This window comes from Stigmatopora nigra, chromosome 8 (genome assembly GCF_051989575.1).
Source record: "Stigmatopora nigra isolate UIUO_SnigA chromosome 8, RoL_Snig_1.1, whole genome shotgun sequence".
Lineage (NCBI taxonomy): Eukaryota > Metazoa > Chordata > Actinopteri > Syngnathiformes > Syngnathidae > Stigmatopora > Stigmatopora nigra.
In genome coordinates this window covers 12,031,041-12,050,529 of record NC_135515.1, presented here as the reverse complement: position 1 = coordinate 12,050,529, position 19,489 = coordinate 12,031,041, and the positions used below count along the sequence as shown (strand labels likewise).

At 38.9% G+C, this 19,489-nt stretch overlaps 2 protein-coding genes across 3 annotated transcripts in view; one reads left to right on the top strand and one right to left on the bottom strand.

Annotated features, from left to right (window-relative positions):
- Positions 1-1,831: 1,831 nt before the first annotated feature.
- On the bottom strand, positions 1,832-2,692 carry LOC144200056 (coxsackievirus and adenovirus receptor homolog). The gene has a single exon (XM_077721943.1). The coding sequence runs from the start codon at positions 2,690-2,692 to the stop codon at positions 1,832-1,834; it is 861 nt and encodes a 286-aa protein (XP_077578069.1).
- A 3,102-nt stretch (positions 2,693-5,794) lies between these two features.
- Positions 5,795-19,489, top strand: part of inppl1a (inositol polyphosphate phosphatase-like 1a) — a 29,342-nt gene continuing 15,647 nt past the window's right edge. Inside the window, exons 1-8 of one of the 2 annotated variants that reach the window (XM_077722609.1) lie at positions 5,795-5,938; positions 6,022-6,260; positions 14,533-14,596; positions 15,190-15,337; positions 15,411-15,492; positions 16,977-17,123; positions 17,298-17,388; positions 18,533-18,622. In XM_077722609.1, coding sequence (XP_077578735.1) covers positions 6,085-6,260; positions 14,533-14,596; positions 15,190-15,337; positions 15,411-15,492; positions 16,977-17,123; positions 17,298-17,388; positions 18,533-18,622 — 798 coding nt within the window. In that variant the 5' untranslated portion in view covers positions 5,795-5,938; positions 6,022-6,084. The remainder of the gene's footprint in view (positions 5,939-6,021; positions 6,261-14,532; positions 14,597-15,189; positions 15,338-15,410; positions 15,493-16,976; positions 17,124-17,297; positions 17,389-18,532; positions 18,623-19,489) is intronic. The other variant, XM_077722610.1, reaches the window with a different exon arrangement.

The window sequence follows — 19,489 nt, the reverse complement described above, 5'->3', positions numbered from 1 at the left end:
AACCACTTGCTAACTTGTCAATCTATAAATCTATTTTGGACACTGTAGGACCGATAAATCCTAAATCAGTAATACACAAAGTTGCCTGGCGGATGAGTCTTTATCATGTCGGACTCGCAGTTCAGAGGTCCTGGGTTTGAATCCCGGTCGGCCATCCAGAGTGTAGTTTTCATGTTTTTGCTGGGTACTCAAGTTTTCCTCTACATTCTAAAAACATGCATGGTAGGGCTGGTTGGACATTCTAAATTGGCCCTAGGTATGAGTGTGAATGGTTGTCCCTGTCCTCATGGCCTGCGACCGGCTGGCCACCGATTCACGACGTCCCCGCCTCCGTCACGAAGTCAGTTCGGCATCCCTTGCAACCTTTGTGAGGATAAGCGGTTCAGAAAATGAATGAATGAATAGTTGATCAATTTTGACTTATGTACAATTGCAAGCAATTACTTTCTTATGAAGATCAATAACTCTTGATGAAATGTGTTCCAACATTTTCACATGCATTGTTTGTCTACTATTTTAAATGGCCAAGTAAAATGACCTAGAGCAGGGGTGTCAAATTCCCTTTGGTCTGCGGGCCAAATACAGCTTAATTTGAGATCAAGCGGGCCGGACCAGTAAACTCATTGCAAAATTACATAGAACTAACAATAAGCCCACTTTTTTCCTTTGTATTAGTCACTAATACTAATAATTAGTGCAAAGAATGAGTAAATTATCAAAATGTTTATTAACAGAATTTTTCCTTTACATTATGACAATATATTATGAACATAAATATAAAGTATGTGCAATTTTAACAACACTTTTACACAGTTAAACATATATTTAAGTGTTTAAGTGTAAAACATTGCGCCCCTAGCGGATAATACAAGAACTAAAAATTTTAAAGAAAATTAATATTTTTTTATACAATGCAGCTTTCTTCCCCGGGCCGTACCAAACCATCAGACGGGCCGGATCCGGCCCGCGGGCCGTATGTTTGCCAACCCAGACCTAGAGCCTTCTGTATTTGACATGATGGTTTGTCAACTGTGTTATTCTTTACCAGGGTCATTATGGTTGGAAAGTTTCTCATTTAGCTTTTAAATTACATCATGCTTTTTAGTGCACACTACATACAGATTATGATGAATATGAGACAAATAATACCCGTGTAATTATATCTAAGAATGTGATGTAAATAATACATTTTGTACTTTGGACTGTTTGATGACTGTTAAAGGATCACAGCTTGTAAAGTTGATCTAACCAGCACATGAAACTACGATATCCCAGACCATAAATGTCTTTATACTTTCATCATGACAATCAAAGCATTCAATTCAATTCAAAACGAACACATGGGGTTGTAAGTACGAGGCCAAGACACAATGCTAACACCGGCCAATAACAGGGCACAATGAGACAAATAACTGTGCAATCATCACCAAGCTATCTTTTGGTTTATTTTAGATGAGATTAAACTTTAATCATTTTATTTTTATATATATTACGATTAGTTTTTATTGATTTGAAATCAGTCAATAGGTTTGGCATTAAGTGTTAGAATGAAGTTGGCAATGTTTTACTAAACAAAAATTGGGCCAATTTTTGTTTAATTACCATCTTTTAGTTGTCTGTCATTTTCTAAATTTGCAAGTGTGTACAAAAGACAGCTGACCTATGATGGATTTATAGAACTTGTTTAATAGATTCAACACAAATGAAAAATCAAAGCCACATTCCAATCAAAATGCTGCTGTGGTAAAGAAAATCAACATACAAAAACATAATCTTAACACTTGTGACATCACTGTTGTTGGTGCTGTCAGGCAAAAGAAAATGTGTCTAATTATAATACTACTGTGTTAGAAACATCCATTGATCTTTTTTCCCATCTGCGGTAGAGGATTACAGAAATGATAATTGCGACAAGGACAAGCATGGTGATAGTGATTGTGATGGCGGAGATTCCACTGGCTGTCAGCAATAGTGGACTGCTCGCACTCATGTCCTGGGCCGTCAAACAGTCAATGTCAAGGTCACAGTGTTTGGTAGCCACCATACTTTGCACGGTACAGCGAAAGGTTCCACACTCACGTTCAGTATTGTCCAATTGCCAGATGCCATTTATTGGGTCCACAATCATTTGAGTAGGCAAGACCTTGTTTCCAGTGGTCTTGGCCCAGCTGTAATTCAAAGGTGGGGTGCCATGCAAAGATTTGCATTTGACCATTGTGTTGTGGTTGTTCTTATCCAAACTACACAGAGGCTGACTGGGTGCCTCCATGATGGTCAGGTCCATGTTCTTCTTGTCCAATCCTGGTAAGTTCTTCACAAAACACCTGTACGTCTCCATGTCTGAGGGACGGACATCTTTGATATTGATCGTCGCGTCTCCATTTCGGGGATCTCCTGCACTGAAGTGGACCCTGCCCACCATTGGTTTGTAAATATTAGAATACAATTGGCCTCCAGTGAACCAAATGATGGGCTGTTCTTCTCTGTCTGCAGATATGATACTCCACAGTACTTCCATCTTTTCCTGAGTGTCCACGGTGTGGGTGTAGGTACAAGGCAGCTGGATATTTGACCCGGTAGCGGCGTAGTAGTGGTTATTTTCCAAGTTAATTTCTACAGAGCGTCCTGGGGCAATGTTGCAAATCACTCCCAGGAGGATAGAAGGCCAAAGAAGGCACCACATCATAGCCATGTATACCCTAGTAAGTACAAACAAAAGCACACCGCTATGAATAACATGTATTTTCTCTGCGTTATTGTGACCAGTTGGCAATGTTTACAATATTTAATAAAAGCGTTCAATTGACAAAAGCATTTTTTCCCTTAAAATTGCAAGAAAAAAAGATTATGGAAAAGACAAGAACTCTGAGATTAAGAGCAAATATGAAGCATTATTAAAATTGTAAGCATTATTAAAATTGTAAAAGCTATCAGTCAGCAATGCTTAGCTACAAAATGAAAACATATAGTATTACTTGACTTTGGAAACTATTTTTCATTACACAATTTGAAGAAATACAAAAAAACAAAAACAAAAGGAAGACTACACAACTCAGGCGGGGTATTATGACAAATACATAGCACTGCAATTTTAATGGCTAAAAAAAAGTTAGGATTATTTACCTGCTTGGTTTTGCAGAGAAGGATGCACTCCAACTGAAACTAGGTATATGGCGTTTAAATTCATAATGAAGAAACTGAATTTATATATGATCAGAAGATCAAAGTGATCAAAGTAAAAGAGCCTCTTACCATCAAAGAGGCAACAAATAAAGACTTTCTAGCTAGTTTTGTAAAGAAAAAAAGGTCTTTCAAGTATTTAATACTATATTTTCCCTCCATCTTCTTATTGATTTTATCTTGTATTTTTAACACCAACCTCCACAAGGGACTAAGGATGGAGATTAGCCTTTGGCTATAATATTACATATTTACATGTATATATACAGGGTGTCTCAAAAAATGTACTCACTTTTAGAATAAAATGTACTCACTTCACTCTATGTTCATAAAGGTTTTCTGGTCATTCTAAAAGTGAGTACATTTTATTCTAAAAGTGAGTACATTCATTTTTTGAGACACTCTGTATTTATATTTTTATATATTAATTAAAATATATTGTAATAATCCTGACACTATTAAATAAATTAAACTCAAACTATATTTGCCACAGAATTTATCAGGCAGGAGTCTGAGACATATTTTGACTTTTGGCCCTTAAATGATTGGAATTTACTAATTCAAACTATGCCTAACTTTCATCTTTGGTGAAAACTGAGAACACTTAATATTACACTATATATAATCACAACTTCAAAGGACTGTAACTGTAGGACTGTAGATTGGATTTACCTGAGCTGAGTCACAAGCCAAAGTCCTTTTCTTTGTAATATGAACCAAAAACAAAAGAAAGAAAATGTTTTAATGCTATTTGACTGTTCCCAGGAAAACTACAGTTGTCTATCTGGGGCAAGTATGGGTAAACTACAGCCCACGGGCCATATCCAGCCCGCGGGACCTTTTAATCCGGCCCGCCGACGTTGTCCAAATAATATTTAAAAATGTTCAGCCTGTTTCATCATCATCAGATTCACCAAACAATTGATTCCATTCTTCTTGAGTGAAAATAGCACTCCCACTCTCGTTTTTCCGGAGCATTTATTTATTTATTTATTTATTTATTTATTTATTTATTTTTTTACCCATACTATTGCCCTGTAAACTTGCTGTAGGCTAAAACACGTTCTATGTCGCTCATTACTATACAAAACGGCTTTGGCTGGGGACTTTTCACCGGCAGATGGCAGTGTTTCACTCGGATTTGTGTATCACGCACACCAAACTTTGATTCAGTTTTTTTAAACAAAATTATGCTCGTTATGCTAAAAAAAATAATACAGTAACAATTTTAGGGCCCTATTTACCTAATTGGCTACAATTGATGGCACTAAACCTCCAATACGGTGTCGCACTGTCAGTGGCACGGGCCAAACCAGCCTATACATGTGTTTTAATAACTTCGAAAATACGTTCAACTGTGTTCCCCATGGAGTCTTGTGGGGGTTACTCCGCAAATGTGGGGTACCCGAATCCCCGAGTCTTGTCCACATAGCCGGCAGTAATATAGATCAATTTCCAGTAGGGCTTAGAATCTGCCAAGACTGCCATAGGTCACCAACTATGTTCATAACTTCTAGGACAGACTATCAAGACCAGGGGTGGACAAATCGGTCCTCGAGAGATGTTGTGGGTGCAGATTTTTGTTGCAACCGATACACCAAAGACACTTTAACCAATGAGATTTCTGCATAGAACAAGAAGCACCTGTCTGAAATCCTCGGTTTGCATTTGTAGGACACCAGATTTGTGAAAAGGTGTCTTCTTTCTACGTTGGAATGAAAACCTGCACCCACTTTGTGGAATACTTTGCCCACCAATAATCTAGACACAGCCTCGACTTTGAGGGGGTTCAGTTTGGTGGCCTCAGTATTGCATCCCTGGTTTTTGCAGATCATGTGGTTCTGTTGGCTTGATCAGACCGGGATCTCCAAAGAGCATTTTTCAACATAGAGTGAAGCGGATGGGAGCCACCACCGGGAATTGAGCCCACACTTACCCACACCGAAGTCAGGCGAGTGAACCTCTACACCACGATGAAGCTGAAACAATAATGAACATACATATAGAAATATCATATGTATACAAGATAATAATGACGGTGATAGCTATAATTGTAACTATTACCATTAAGATAATTTATTCATCATTATTATTAAATAAAATTAGTTTTGCATAGATGAATTTTGTTTTTGTTGAATCGTTGTCTGTCTCCTCGTACCATGCAATTGGCTGGGCACCAAATCAGGGTGTTCTCCACCTCGTGCTGAAGTCAGCTAGGATATACTCTGGCACCCCCTGCGATCCTTGTGAGGACTAAGCGGTCCGGCAAATGAATTAATGAATTTCATTCATCATTTTCCTGCTGAAGTCAGCTAGGATATACTCTGGCACCCCCTGCGATCCTTGTGAGGACTAAGCGGTTCGGCAAATGAATTAATGAATTTCATTCATCATTTTCCGTTGCTCTTATTTTTAATGTCGTCAAATGCACGAATTCTGACTCATAAAGAGCGTTATAAAGCTCGTCATTTTAACAACCAAATATTCCTACAAAATTACAACACTAAAAAGGGACTTGCTCAATTGCGGCTTTTATTTTGAAACTCTTGTCCAAATTTTGCGTGTTTACAGATGGGGGAGACAGTGTGCGAACGTCGGCAATGTCCAACGCCTTTCCCCGCTTTCCACAGTGGATTTACATACCCAGATTTCCGTGGTCGTGGGGAAGCGAAAGAGGACGGTGACGAGCTTTACAAGAACAGAAACACGACATACAGCTACCCACCTAACTCAACGCATCGGGAACTTGTTGGCTAAAGTTAGTTAGCGCTAAAGTTTTTCTTTTTTTGGGTCACTTTGCTCAGGTCTTAAGTCAACGGTTTCATTTTTACCCGTCTGAAGACAGGCTGGGAGCTTTTCGGACTACTCGGGAAGCAGTCGACGCCGGTTCGAGGGGCTGTGGCCATGGCCGGAGGTGGCGGTGGTGGGCTCTCTCCACTCGGGCCCGCACCGCCGATGTGGTATCACCGGGATCTCAGTCGAGCAGCGGCCGAGGAGTTGCTGGCTCGTGCCGGGAGGGACGGCAGCTTCCTGGTACGGGACAGCGAAAGCGTCAACGGCGCTTACGCTTTGTGTGTACTGTAAGTACTTCAACCGTCGAAAAGATCGTTTTATGACAGAAACATTTTGTTGACGTCTTTGCTCTTGTTTGCTGCCAAAACTTATTTCTTGTTCGTCTATTTTGGCACTTTTAACGTTTACGTCGAAGCGCAATGTCTTCAGGGAGTTTTGAAGTGGAATGAATGTACTGTCTGTGCTGTTCTTTTGGAATATTTTCTTGATTCATCTCATTTACTGATCTGCTTTATACTCATTAGAGTCGCGGGGGGTGCTGAAGCCTATCCCAGCTCACAGCCGATGACGGGGCACAAGGAGACAGACAACCATGCACACTCAAACACATACCTTGGGGCGATTCAGTCTCCAATCACTCGACCATGCATGTTTTTTGGAATGTGGGAGGAAACCGGAGTACCCGGAGAAAATCCACACATGCAAACTCCACATTGGTGGACGGACTTGGATTCGAACAGAGTAGCCCAGAGCTGTGAGGCTGACTCGCTAACCACTCGCTCTACCGGGCTGTCTATTTTCTTGATTATAAAGTAATATTTCTTGATATAACTACATGAAAATGCTAGCTAGTTTCGTGTGCATGGGCATCAGAGGAGAGAGAAAGAAAAACCGTGTTTGCCTGGCATTCAGTAGCCTGAGAGCTGCCCATATTTATCATCTGATATATGTGGTTAAGGTCCTATTTTACAGGGCACTCAGCACTGTGGGTGGGTGCTGAACCTTGCTATTAAACGAATACCAGTGGTGAAAAAAAGAGGTTTAAATTAAAAGCTAGCTGAAGGTTAAGATGCACTTCACATGTTCCCTAGTCCTCAATGAAATAGATGATAAAACATCATTTTCGTCCTATTAATACTGTGCCACCACTCCCTTTTTGGAAGACAAAAACATTTAAACAAACTCAGCTGTCGGTAATGTCTCTTTCGATGACTTGGCCACATTAAAAGTAACACGTCTAAAATCTACAAGGCAAGTCATATGCTTTCCTCAAATAATTTAGGTTCATCGCATGTGTCACGTGACTGAATGCTGTGACATTGACTTGACCTGCATTGCTCATCTACTCATTTGCCCCATGCTGAGTTCAAACAGTCTATACTTGTAACTCATTTTGGGTGAACAGTGCCTACTTCACTGCTTTTAGAGCGTAAATACCTCGATGCCTTTCTATTGACCAGTTGTGACTGCTCTATAGTGAAGTACATTTTACAACTTTGTTAATTGTCATGAAAGTATAAAAAGGCCTGACCGTTGTATGATTTATGGGATAAATCACTTTGATAGTGGATCGGATCTGTGTTGTTTTGCATCTCATAATCGCTCATTTTGGCCGTGTTCTCGTTCTTTTGCATTCATGCACTGTGTTAGTCTCTATTTCTATCCTAAAAACATATTCCTTATCATCCTCTTCTTCTCATGAGCTGAAGGCTACCTTTCAAGCGGTGCGCACTATTGGTGTGAAATTATGGTACATCAATGCTTCATTGACTTTGTCTTGTCATGTTAATTGCTTATGAGATTCCAAAACAGCATCAGGTTATCTATTCATGAGTTGCATGCGCGACATATGAAATGTAAAGCACAGTGCAAGCTCTTTACCTCTATGGTTAGAACCTTAGTTGAGAAAACATTTGTGGTTCTTTAATATCTGACAGTAGTGGTGCATTTTTGGCTTTCTGTCCATTACTTTCAAAGTCTGCTTATAAATGGTTTCAATTGGTCTTGGTGGTGTTTTGCAGGCCGATGAGCAACTTGTTAGGCAGTAAGTCCTGAGTGATATAGATTGCTTCTAATGAACCTAAAATTGGACAACTGAAATAGAATTTTATTTACCGTGTTATCTTTTGTTTGAGAGTCAAGAGTGATTTCTAGATATTTACATTTTTGGACTACATTGATTGTTTTTCTTGTTTGTCTTTCTTTTGGTTGTTCATCCAGTACGCAGGCAGAAAGGCTTTGTTCTTAGTTGTATTAAGTTCATTTTGTCTTCTTTTGGCCATGTCTGGTCTACGTTATCCGCAATATTCGATGGGATTACCGTTCTTGCCTGACAAAATGTTGGATCAAAATATCAGGTAACAAAACGACCTAAAAAACACTGTTGTCTGTTATGAAAAATGAAAATAACGAATCAGTCAAAATACAGACCCTGTTCTTGTTTTTTAAAGCATGAGAATGGTCATTACCATGAAGTCCGCCTGTAGAAAATGCAAAAATACCCTCTATTACATCAAGAGTAGTGCAAAACCAAATTAGCTATGGAAAACAAAATTCTGGTGACATGTGGTCATGCAAAAAAATAGCATCAAGGAACAACAACAACAGGTTCTGATACTGTTATTAAAACAATGCTGCGTCACCTGAGAGGATTTGTTGTTAATTTCTTACCTTGCTGCTTTTCTGCAGCTACTTCTGCTTCCCTTGTCCTTATTTTTGTGCAACACGTGTAGAAACTACCGGTGGCCCGGTGGTGGTCAAGTGGTTAGCATGTCGGCCTCACAGTTTTGGCTTCAAGGATTTGATTGCAGGTGGGTTCACAGGGTTGGCTTGGTTTTTTTCCGGCCACTCTGGTTGCCTCCCATGTCTTAAAAATATGCAGGGTAGGTTGGTTAAATACTCTAAATTGCTCTAATTGTCCGTCTCCTTGCGCCCTGGGATTGGGTGGCCAACGATTCAGATGTCCATAGTGAGCTTGGATAGGGTCCAGCATCCCTTTAGTGAGGATAAACGGTTTGTAAAATAAGACCATGTAGAAAATATTATTTTTAATGATGGATTATGTGCATAATATAAAAAAAACAAATAAATAAAAGGCTATGTGGAAAGTCAGTACAGCCATATCTATCATCCCATCTCATTGAACCGCTTTATCCTCACTTTAGTCTTGGGGGTCTGAAGCCTATCCCAGCTGACTTTGGGCCAGAAGCGGGGGATACCCTGAATTGGTGGCCAGCCAATCGCAGGGCATAAAGAGACAAACAACCATTCATGCTCACACTCATACCTAGGGGAAATTTTGAGTGTCCAATCATCCTACCATTCGTGTCTTTGGAATGTGGGAGGAAACCGGCCTACCTGGAGATACCCATGCAGGCCCAGGGAGAACATGCAAACTCCACACAGGTGGACCCACCTGGATTTGAACCTAGGTCTTCCACTGTGAGGCTGACGCGCTAACCACCCAGACATCGGGGCACTCTTTACAGTCGTACCTCTACTTAGGAAATTAATTGGTTGTAGAAGTTTTATCGTAACTCTTTTCGTAAGTGGAGCAGGACTTCATATTTAAATTCTGTAATTCGTTGCACGGACCTAAAAAAAAACAACTACCAACTAAACCTGTGATCATGTGTCCACGTTTGTATGAAAAGTGTGAAAAGCAGACATAAATGAAAGAAAATGATAAGAAAATTATATATTGATGTTTTAAAATGAATGACAAGCATGCAAAATCATGTTCTATTTGTGCAGTAGCACAGTACAGTAAGGAGGAAGCAAACGTTAGCATGCGAACACATGAATTCAAAACAATTTAGCATTAAATAGAACTTCAAATGACTAATAGCTTCTTCATCTCGTTCAGTACAGAGAAGACATGCATGTTTGCTTTTAATAGTTCCTTCTGCTTAAACAGTGTAGCCATGCTAGTATTCCAGATCTTTATTTAAAAAAATTCAAACTAGCCATGACTCGCTTTAAAGCATTCTGAAGGTGTTAAAAGCTCCCCCTTTTCAGATCCTTTCTTTGTTATTAAATCCATGTAAATTCTGGCTTTTTCACTCTGTTACGCTATCGCCTGCTAATTGTTTATCTTTTATTCACAATATTAGAAGGCTCTCCATCTCGTCATGAATTTCACTGCGCCCAGAGGGAAATTATAGTTTGTTCTTTGGAAGGCCTCTTCTCCTTAATTGCGTCCTTCTGCTTCAGGATGATGGATATGGTTAACGTATTCCTCTCGTGTTGCCTAGTGCCCGTAGATATAGTTTATACATGAAAGAGATGCGGCAAAAAGACAGTGCCATGGCCACCCGGCTTTCTCGCATCTTGAAATTGTTCTCGTATCTAGTGCGAATTATTTGATTGAGCTTTTCGGAGGTAGAGCAGCTCGTATGTCGAGGTACCACTGTATCTTGTTTTGGAAGTATACTTATTTGAATGAGTCTGAAAAGGATTTGCAAGTAATAGTATTCTGTTTTTCTTCACATTTGATGCAATGTCCCAATTAAATTGGATTTGGGGTGTATACATAGATGGCCAGTGACTCACACACGCAATGTATTTTTTTCATGTGGGCTTTAGACTCATAAATGCGTTTCCATTCTGCTGATATGTGTGGCTGTAATGAGGAGGGTTTTGTTTTGGAGACTTAAGTAGATACCACACTCACACGGCTCACTTCAGTCAATCTTTGTTTTTCACTTTGTCATAACCAAATTTCCTTCCATTTTTTTCTGCCATGAATTACAACTTTTGATTTCTCCAACAACACGACTGCATTTTTATTTGTGTCAAGTTTACTTCCCAAACTATGTCACAGCTGCAAGGGAACACCCAGTAGGCCAATGTTATTTAAAGACAAAGATCGATATTCCATAGGTATAATTGTGCCATGAAGTCATTGAATTATGTGACACAATTCCTTAAAAAAATGTTTTCATATTTTACCCCAAAGCTCACTAGTACTAATACTAATGTCAACATTAGTAATATGTCTGTTGCGAAAACCATAACAAGGATTTTGTGTAGTTGTTCATAGTTCAGGGTGAGGCCTTACTTTGCATTACCTTTACAGTCAATACAGGAAACTTGTGACCAATTTCCAAATGACTCATCTTTTATAATGCTCTTAGCAGGGGGTTTAGTGGGTCTCATTCCTATGGTTTGGGGAGTGGCTTTATATAATGGATTGTCTCCACTTGTTTCTATAGTATCCCACAAGCACATTGTGGCCCTTACATTTCCTTGAATGAAATTAATAAATAAATAGATTTACAGAATAAATGAAATTTTATTCAGAGTAGAAAACATTAGGGAATGCCATCAACTTGTAAAATGACTTAAGATGAAAATAACAACTCTCATTTTAGTGTATTTTTGATAAATACTCAGTGTTGCCAAATACAGTAATCCCTCGATTATCGCCTCTTCACTTATCGTCTACGACACCAGTCTTTACCAAACTTTCACAGGCGGATTTTGTATAAAAATTACGAAAATCAAAACAACAAAAAATCGATCAATGTTTCATTTTCCATCAAATTCCTTTAAAAATATTAAAATGTTGAATGCGTTCACTTTTGCCTCGCCATTTTAAGTTACTACTTACCTATACAACGTCATGTTCTAAACAAGATTTGCATTTTCCATGTTGTCATAACATTAAATTGTTTTGAAAGTTAAGCTCATTTCTTTTTTAATGACACCTATGCATTCTCATCATTTGTTCCAAGCAGCGTAGATGTGTGTTAGCTATTTATCATTATCATCATCATCTTCGATATCGCTCATCCACGAGGGGTTGCGGGCGTTGCTGGAGCCTAACCCAGCTGTCTTCGGGCGAATGGCAGACTTCAACCTAGACTGGTCGCCAGTCAGCCATAGGGCGCACAGAGAGACAAACTACCATACGCACTCAATCATACCGCCACCAGTGGGAATCAAGCCCGCGCCCGCCCGCACTGAAGTCGAACAAGGGAACCTCTACACCACGAGGCAGATAGCTGTTTCCCAAAAAAGAAAACGTAATAGTTGATTTCCTTTCTGTTTTTTTATTTCTTAGCTAAATTAGAATATTGAAAAAATAATTTATTTTAAAAGCATTATAAAATTAGATAATATTGAGCTTTTTTAGGCGTCGCTGGTAAATGTCACTAGGAAAAAGGGTCACAAAATCTGAAAATTCTCTTTACCTACGACGAAATATGTTTTTTGACATCTGGCAACTCGTACAACAATAATTAGAGAAACTGTGGGAAAGATGACACGAGTGCTTATTGGTTAAGCTCTGGGACAAATTTGCCTTTTTGTGATGTATACGTTCTCTTTTATACTTTATAAGTCTTATTATTGCCCCTCTGTTTACAACACTGCGATCACTTAAAAGTACTCGTTTATGACTCCCCTCATTTATTATTGTTTTAAGTGCAAACAAAAAATATTGTCAATTTCCAGTCAAGAGCGTAATTTAAATGCAGCTATATCATATTTCTATCTCGTAAAAAAACAGCCTGCATATCAACCGCTGTAAAACAATCGTAAGTCAATTTCTAAAAAAAAACTGAGTGAAAGTACAGTAGGCAAAATATTTACTCATGTTAAATTGTTTTTCTATTACTAAAGTAAAACTATTATGAGGTACATATTTTTAATTAGCCTAATGTGTATACTTTAAATAAGTTAAGTGAATATTGAGACTTTAGACAGTAGTATTTAAAGACAGAAGCCCATGCCATAATTGGACGAAATATGCTGAGTGACAGCGTGATTTCCTCTACTTTGGGACAGCTTCAGCCAAATTAGAATTCCTATAAAACAGACCCTCCTTGGTATCCGTGTTGCGCGTCTAAACATGTCGCATTTCAGACTTGCACTTCTAAGCGTCTGTCTGTTGGGGGAAAACAATCTCCACTAGTTTTCTATTTTATGAGGTTTCGGAATATTTTGAACTTTAATAGCCAATATTTTGATACATTGCATAATAGTTCCCTCACAATTAACATTGAATGGTGGCACTAAGCACGTCTGACTTTTTTTGTACTTTAGCAAGATGAAGTGATTGCATTTCACCATCAACAGATTTAGTTGTCACACTATCAACGTATTTGTACAGACACACAGACGTGTGTAGATTTTGTAGCCTTGGGGCTTCTTTCTGTAAATCTTGTATTTTCTCCTTCCCTTCCCCCTGAAACAATAGTATTTACTTAGATAGAGAATCTTGTCAACTTCCAACAGGAAGACAAGGTCACACTAACGCTTAACAATGGATGTGCTACATTAGGTACATTCAATTTTGTGTTTTCCGGTGTAGATTATTTGTTTGTGATTGAGTATGAGCACAGTTATTGAGTGTTCTCATCTCTTTTTCTGAACCGCTTTATCCTCATTATGGTTGTGGGGGGTGCCGGAGTCTATCCCAACTGATTCCGTGCCACGGGCGGAGGACACCCTGAATCGGTGGCCAGCCGATTGCAGGGCACAAGGAGGCAATTTAGAGTGTCCAATCAGCCTACCATGCATGTTTTTGGAATGTGAAATGAAACTGTAGTACCCGGAGGAAACCCACGCAGGCCCGGGTAGAACATGCAAACTCCAAACAGATGGACATGACCTGGATTTGAACCCAGGACCCCAGAACTGTGAGGCCGGCGCGCTAACACCTCGCTCCAGTGGGCCGTCCGTTATTGAGTGTCTTTTTTCCCCCCTCATATTTGTAATCCAGGCAGTACTTTATTCTAAATGACTCGTAAAAGAAAGTTACATCTGATAACCTGTGCTAGTGAATGGTAGCATCATATTGGATTCATATTATGAATACTAATATTGGGATTGCAGTTAGATTGTCTGTCATGTAGTCTACATGTTTTAAAGTTTCTAGTTTCCATTTTATATACAGTGTATTTACAGGAGAAAGACTGAAGTGTATTTATATTTATCATAATAGTTTACTAAACTTTTTGTTCTTATCTAAACAAAGAAAATAGATCAAAATGGAAGTGGGCAAACATTAACTCAACTTGAATGTTAAACTATGCAAAGTGTTTAACACACAACTGCAAGACAAGCATTGCAAGGTTTGCTGGGCAAATTGAACATATTATGTCCGGTCCACTAAGCAGACATGAAGCGCAGACATGAAAAGCATTGATGTGCAGCTCCTAGCTGCAGGCATATAGCTATGGTCGTGTAGTCCAATGTCACAATGGTGATGAACTACTTGTTATGAAGTGTTTAATCAGTAAGGCATTTATTTCACACAGACTTTAAAGGACTGGAAAGTGTAGTTTCAGTTTCAGTGTGTGTTATTGGTCCACTGTATCATGGCACTACAAGGATAAAGACCTCTCAGTCTTTAATTGACAGTAACAGGTTCAGCTTTTTTACACTGCTCCTCCCTCATTCCAAAAAACATGCATACACAGCCCTACCAGCTGAGGTCAAGTATGCGTTAACTGTATGTAGGCGCGTGTCTGATCGCAAATACAATTTGTACAGTGGTGAAGATTGTTTAAAACATATGTTATACTTCAGTTTGAATTTCTCTACTGTTCCCAGGTTTCAGAAGCATGTCCACACTTACAGAATTCTCCCAGATGAAGAGGGATTTTTGGCTGTGCAGGTACAGTGAAGGCACAAACAATTATAATGCATCCACTCATAGTTCTCTTAGGGTTCAGCATATTGACTCAAGAAAAAAGTGTATTTGCTTCAGTAGCAGCTGGTAGGCAGAGATGCTTTGGTTGGCTTTGAGGTCTCACATTGACACGCGCGAGCACACGCACATACACCCCGCCAACAGCAGTCTCTTTGTGTCTTGTTCAACAGCTGTGCAGTCCACACCACTGCCAAATGCCGCCACGCACATGCCGCACACATGCCGCACAGGCACAAGCCACTAAGGCGCTCTCCCACATTGCTGACAGCCTTTGCGACTCTAACCGTGACATCGAACTCTCACTTTATTTATCTGCCTCAAAGATTAATTTGGCTTACCTCACTGGAATGAACTGTGCAAAATGCCAAAACACCTCCTCCTGAGCTCAACTATATTTAGACTCCTGGATATATTTGTTTACACTGCATGACTTATTTGGGACACCAGACCATGACTAGACTATTTTTTTACAAGGTTTGTTCCCTGTCTACGGTATAAAAATAATATTTCTCTTTATTTTGTCTCTTTGCATATCCGTCCATTTTTCTTCCTCCCAGACGTCACAGGGCGTCCAGCCCAAGAGATTTAAAACATTACCAGAGCTCGTGTCGTTGTACCTGCAGCCCAGTCAGGGCCTGGTGACCACTCTGCTTTATGCCGTTGACCGAGAGGAAACCGCCATCCCTGATGACCGTGACTATTCAGGTACTTTTCCAGAAAAAAGTACAGCGGTGGCCCGTATGGTCGTATGCTTCAACATCTGCCTCCTGATTTGTAGATGGCGAGGATGAGAAACCACCTCTACCACCCCGCTCAGCCTCCACATCAACTCCTCCTGTTTCAGAGACGCCCTCAGATAGGTACAAATTGGATTTCTTTTATTCATAATTTTTAGACTGAAATCATAAGCAACCCACTTTATTTGTTTCATGTGCATTACAACGTGCATCATTTTTTAAAATATATACTACAACTGTATTCTGTCCCAAGCCTCATATTCACTTACCATTAGTTCCAATGTGTGCAGTCTAATTGATTTTCATGATAATACAGAAAAGTCAAATCTAGTTAATTAACCTAGCCACTTTGTTAGATAATTGCAAGGACCACAGACTATATATACTGCTAAAACAAAGCACCTATAAGGGAAAACCAAAGAGTGTAAGTAGTACTAGAATTGCCTTTTGCATGTTAACACAGTATTTAACATGTACAATTTATATTTTATTTTTTATTCTTTCTCTTTTAGCACTGTTTTAACCAGGCAAGAAAAACGTGGAGGGCCCCTAGTTTTTTGAAGCACTTTAATTAATCAGTGTCTGGCTATTTATTATTTAATGAATCGACCGATGCATTATTCCATCCCTTTTCAAAACTGCTTATGCTTGTCAGGGTTGTGGGGTGCTGGAGCCTATTCCAGCTGACTTTGGTCGAATGGCAAACTACATATTAGTCTGAAGTTTTTTACATGCATCATCTTAGGGCTATTTCTTTTTTAAAATTACCGTATTTTCACGACTATAAGGCGCACTTAAAAGTCTTAAATTGTCTCCAAAATAGACAGTGCGCCTTATATACGGAAAAAACAGAAAACCAAAAACGAAAAACCACCACTGTTGGATATTAAAAAAAAACACAAACGCCTGAACTGAAACAATACTGTTAAATATGCAGATGCCATCTTAGTTTACAAAATCCATTCCATCATATAGCTCCTCCCCCACTGCAAGATTTTATACAAAAAAATCCAAAACATCAACAATGGCTGGCTCTAGAGGTGATTGTGTAGTGAGTGCTTCATACCTCGAAGTCAATAGCAATTACCGTATTTTCAAGACTATAAGGCGCAGTAGACAGTGCGCCTTATAATACAGTGCACCTTTTATATGGAAAAGATGTCATTCATTGAGGGTGCGCCTTATAATGCGGTGCGCCTTATAGTCGGGAAAATACGGTATTTGAAATCTTTTTATCCATTCATTTTTCAATTACGTGTATCCATATTCTTTCTAAGTACAGTAGTTTACTACATTTTTTATTCTTTTATAGCATGTACTATATACTGTTATCTTCACTCTGAGCAGCTAGAAAGTGAAACTGTGCGCTTCCTGCAAGGGAAAACCACTGCCGTACCCTCTCGTGAATCATGCTTCACCATGACCTGACGTAACTCGCATGGGTTGTAAGCTGAAGACTGCCTGTAATTATACAGTGTCTGCGTTATATTTATATCCTGGTCTTTCAAATAACATGTTTTAAATAGGCAATAGCTGAATAAACAAAACTTTATGTATCAATTGTGTGTTTTACAATCTTGTGAGTTCCATTTTGACTTTTTTTTCAGTGCCCCAACAGCGAATGGTCTTAGTACTATATCTCATGAGTATTTGAAGGGCAGCTATGCTCTAGACCTCGAGGCTGTCAAACAGGGAGCCAGTTCGCTGCCCCACCTCAACAAGACACTTGTGGCCTCTTGCAAGCGTCTCAATGGGTGAGTGCCAGACGCTTTCATCATACTGTACATTTTTAGGACTTAATTCTTTCCTGAACTCATTCAGAGTAATTTAAATAAGGAAATGCTTTTTTTTAATTGCCAATACAAAATTTGCCTCATATGGCTCAGCAAAATTGAAGCGTGAAACTTTTGTTTCCTTTTCGTAAATAGGGAAGTGGATAAGGTGCTGTCTGGCCTGGAAATCCTTTCAAAAGTATTCGATCAGCAGAGTGCCTTCATGGTATCCAAGATGATCCAACAGGTATGTCATCCCTTAATCTTTACTCAATGTATAATTGTATCAATCCATCCATCTAGCACTGGTCATCTTTAATATCCCTACTAATTTTGCAAAGGTTTTTTTTTAGCAATGATTATTCACAGATTTGCGTCAAGCATGATATTTCAAAGACTTCATACGAAAGTATCACTAACTCAAATATTTGATTCCATTGTGACAAAAAAAATTCCATTGTGATAAATTTCCAACTCTGAAAAAAGGATATGAACAATTCTCTATATACTAAAGTTGGTGTCATGTGATCCTTTTTTTTTTTTTTTTAGCCTTGGCACAATAGGATATACTTAATCACACAGAAGTCATACTATTATTAAAAGAAATTATCCCAAAAGAAATACTATACTTACACAACACATTGATACTTTTTTAAACAAGCTAAATACTGTATTTATGAGGTTAATTTTGGCTTTATTAAAAATCCTGCATGCTGATAGTATAGATTGGCATTCTCTATATCAGGCGTAGGGAATCTATAGCACACGAGCCACATTTTGATGGGCACATATTGCACTCTGCAAACCTGTAAGCTAAAATGTAGCTTGAGCACCGCTGTACCATTTTTTTTCTCCATTAGACTCCCTTGTGAATACATACTCGCATTGATACACATTGATTAGCAACAGCGTCACTCACATACAACTAATTCTAAAAAAAAGTACTTTTAAGTGTTTAAATGACAAAAAAGCACACAACTTTTAAATTCTGAGTCGGGTTGTTATCACGTCGGCCTCACAGTGGGAGTCCTGGGTTTATGTTCTCCCCGTTTTCCTCCCACATTCCAAAGACATGCATGATAGGATGATTCGACACTCTAAATTGCCCCTTGGTATAAATTTGAGTGTGAATAGTTGTACGTCTCCTTGTGCCCTGCGATTGGCCAGCGATACAGGGTGTCCCCTACTTCTGGCCCGAAGTCAGCTGGGATTGGCTCCAGCATCCCCTGTGACCCCGATGGGGATAAAGCGGTTCAGAAGATGAAATGAAAAATTAGTGTGGCTGAGTATGGCTCTCAAAAAATACCATTTAAAAATATGAATGGTTTCTGTCTTTGTCAAAAAGCTTCCCGACCCATGCAATATATCAATGACGGTTATCTTTCTTGTAGTCGGTGAATCAAGGTGGAGATCAGGAGTTGGAGAACCTGGTGACCAAGCTTGCTATTCTTAAAGACCTTCTGTCATCCATCGAGAAGAAGGTAAAAGATGCCTGCATTTAGTGCAGCGGTGGCGAACATGAATGCGCCACTTTGCTTCTTATCATATTTTTTATATATGGTAGATCTTTGCCTCGTTTAATGTTTCTCTTATTTTTATTCTGTCTTAAAACACCCTCAAATTCATCAGGACCCATTAATAACAAATAATACATAATTTTTAAAATAATTTGGCAGATTCAATTTATTTTTATGCTGCTTCTGATGTAAGGAACTGCCAATTAATTCCACGGCTTATTCTAAGTAAGTAATCATTTTGGCAGGTGTGACTCTTTGATGCCCACACTTTAAAATTTTTGCTCTTTGTTTCTAACTTGTTTGCCATCCCTGATTTAGCGTTGGGACATATTGGTCTTTAACCCTTTCACGCACTTCCCACCAATATCACGTCCTTATTTTATAAAACACTGTTTCTTTTAGATTGATAAAGGGATTTTATATGACTTGTCTTCTTGTCATGACAAATTGTATTGCCATAACGTTTATTTGACGAGGCTTGGGGCCTTGACCATAATTTTCTGAATTGGAGACGCCACTAGGGGTTGATAATTTGATTTGCAAAGGGTGAAAAAAAAGAGTTAAGCCGCTTCATTTGACTGGATTTTATGAATGGACATAGTTCATGCTTGCTGTCTCAAAACCAGTGTTAATTGTGTTATTAAGCATTTTATCTAATTAGACATGAAACTATCAATCACTTTTATAGGTTTAATTATGAGAAACCATTTGATAGTAAATGTGATCATTTTAATTGCACATTATTGAATGGGAATTTTTGGTTTTTTTCCCTCATGGAACCACTGTTTACCTTATTGCCTTTAATTCAGCCAAATAGTCTGTGTTGGGCAT

What these genes read in the sequence shown, in the direction of transcription:
- LOC144200056 (XM_077721943.1), bottom strand. Translation starts at nt 2,692, where the DNA reads ATGGCTATGATGTGGTGCCTTCTTTGGCCTTCTATCCTCCTGGGAGTG.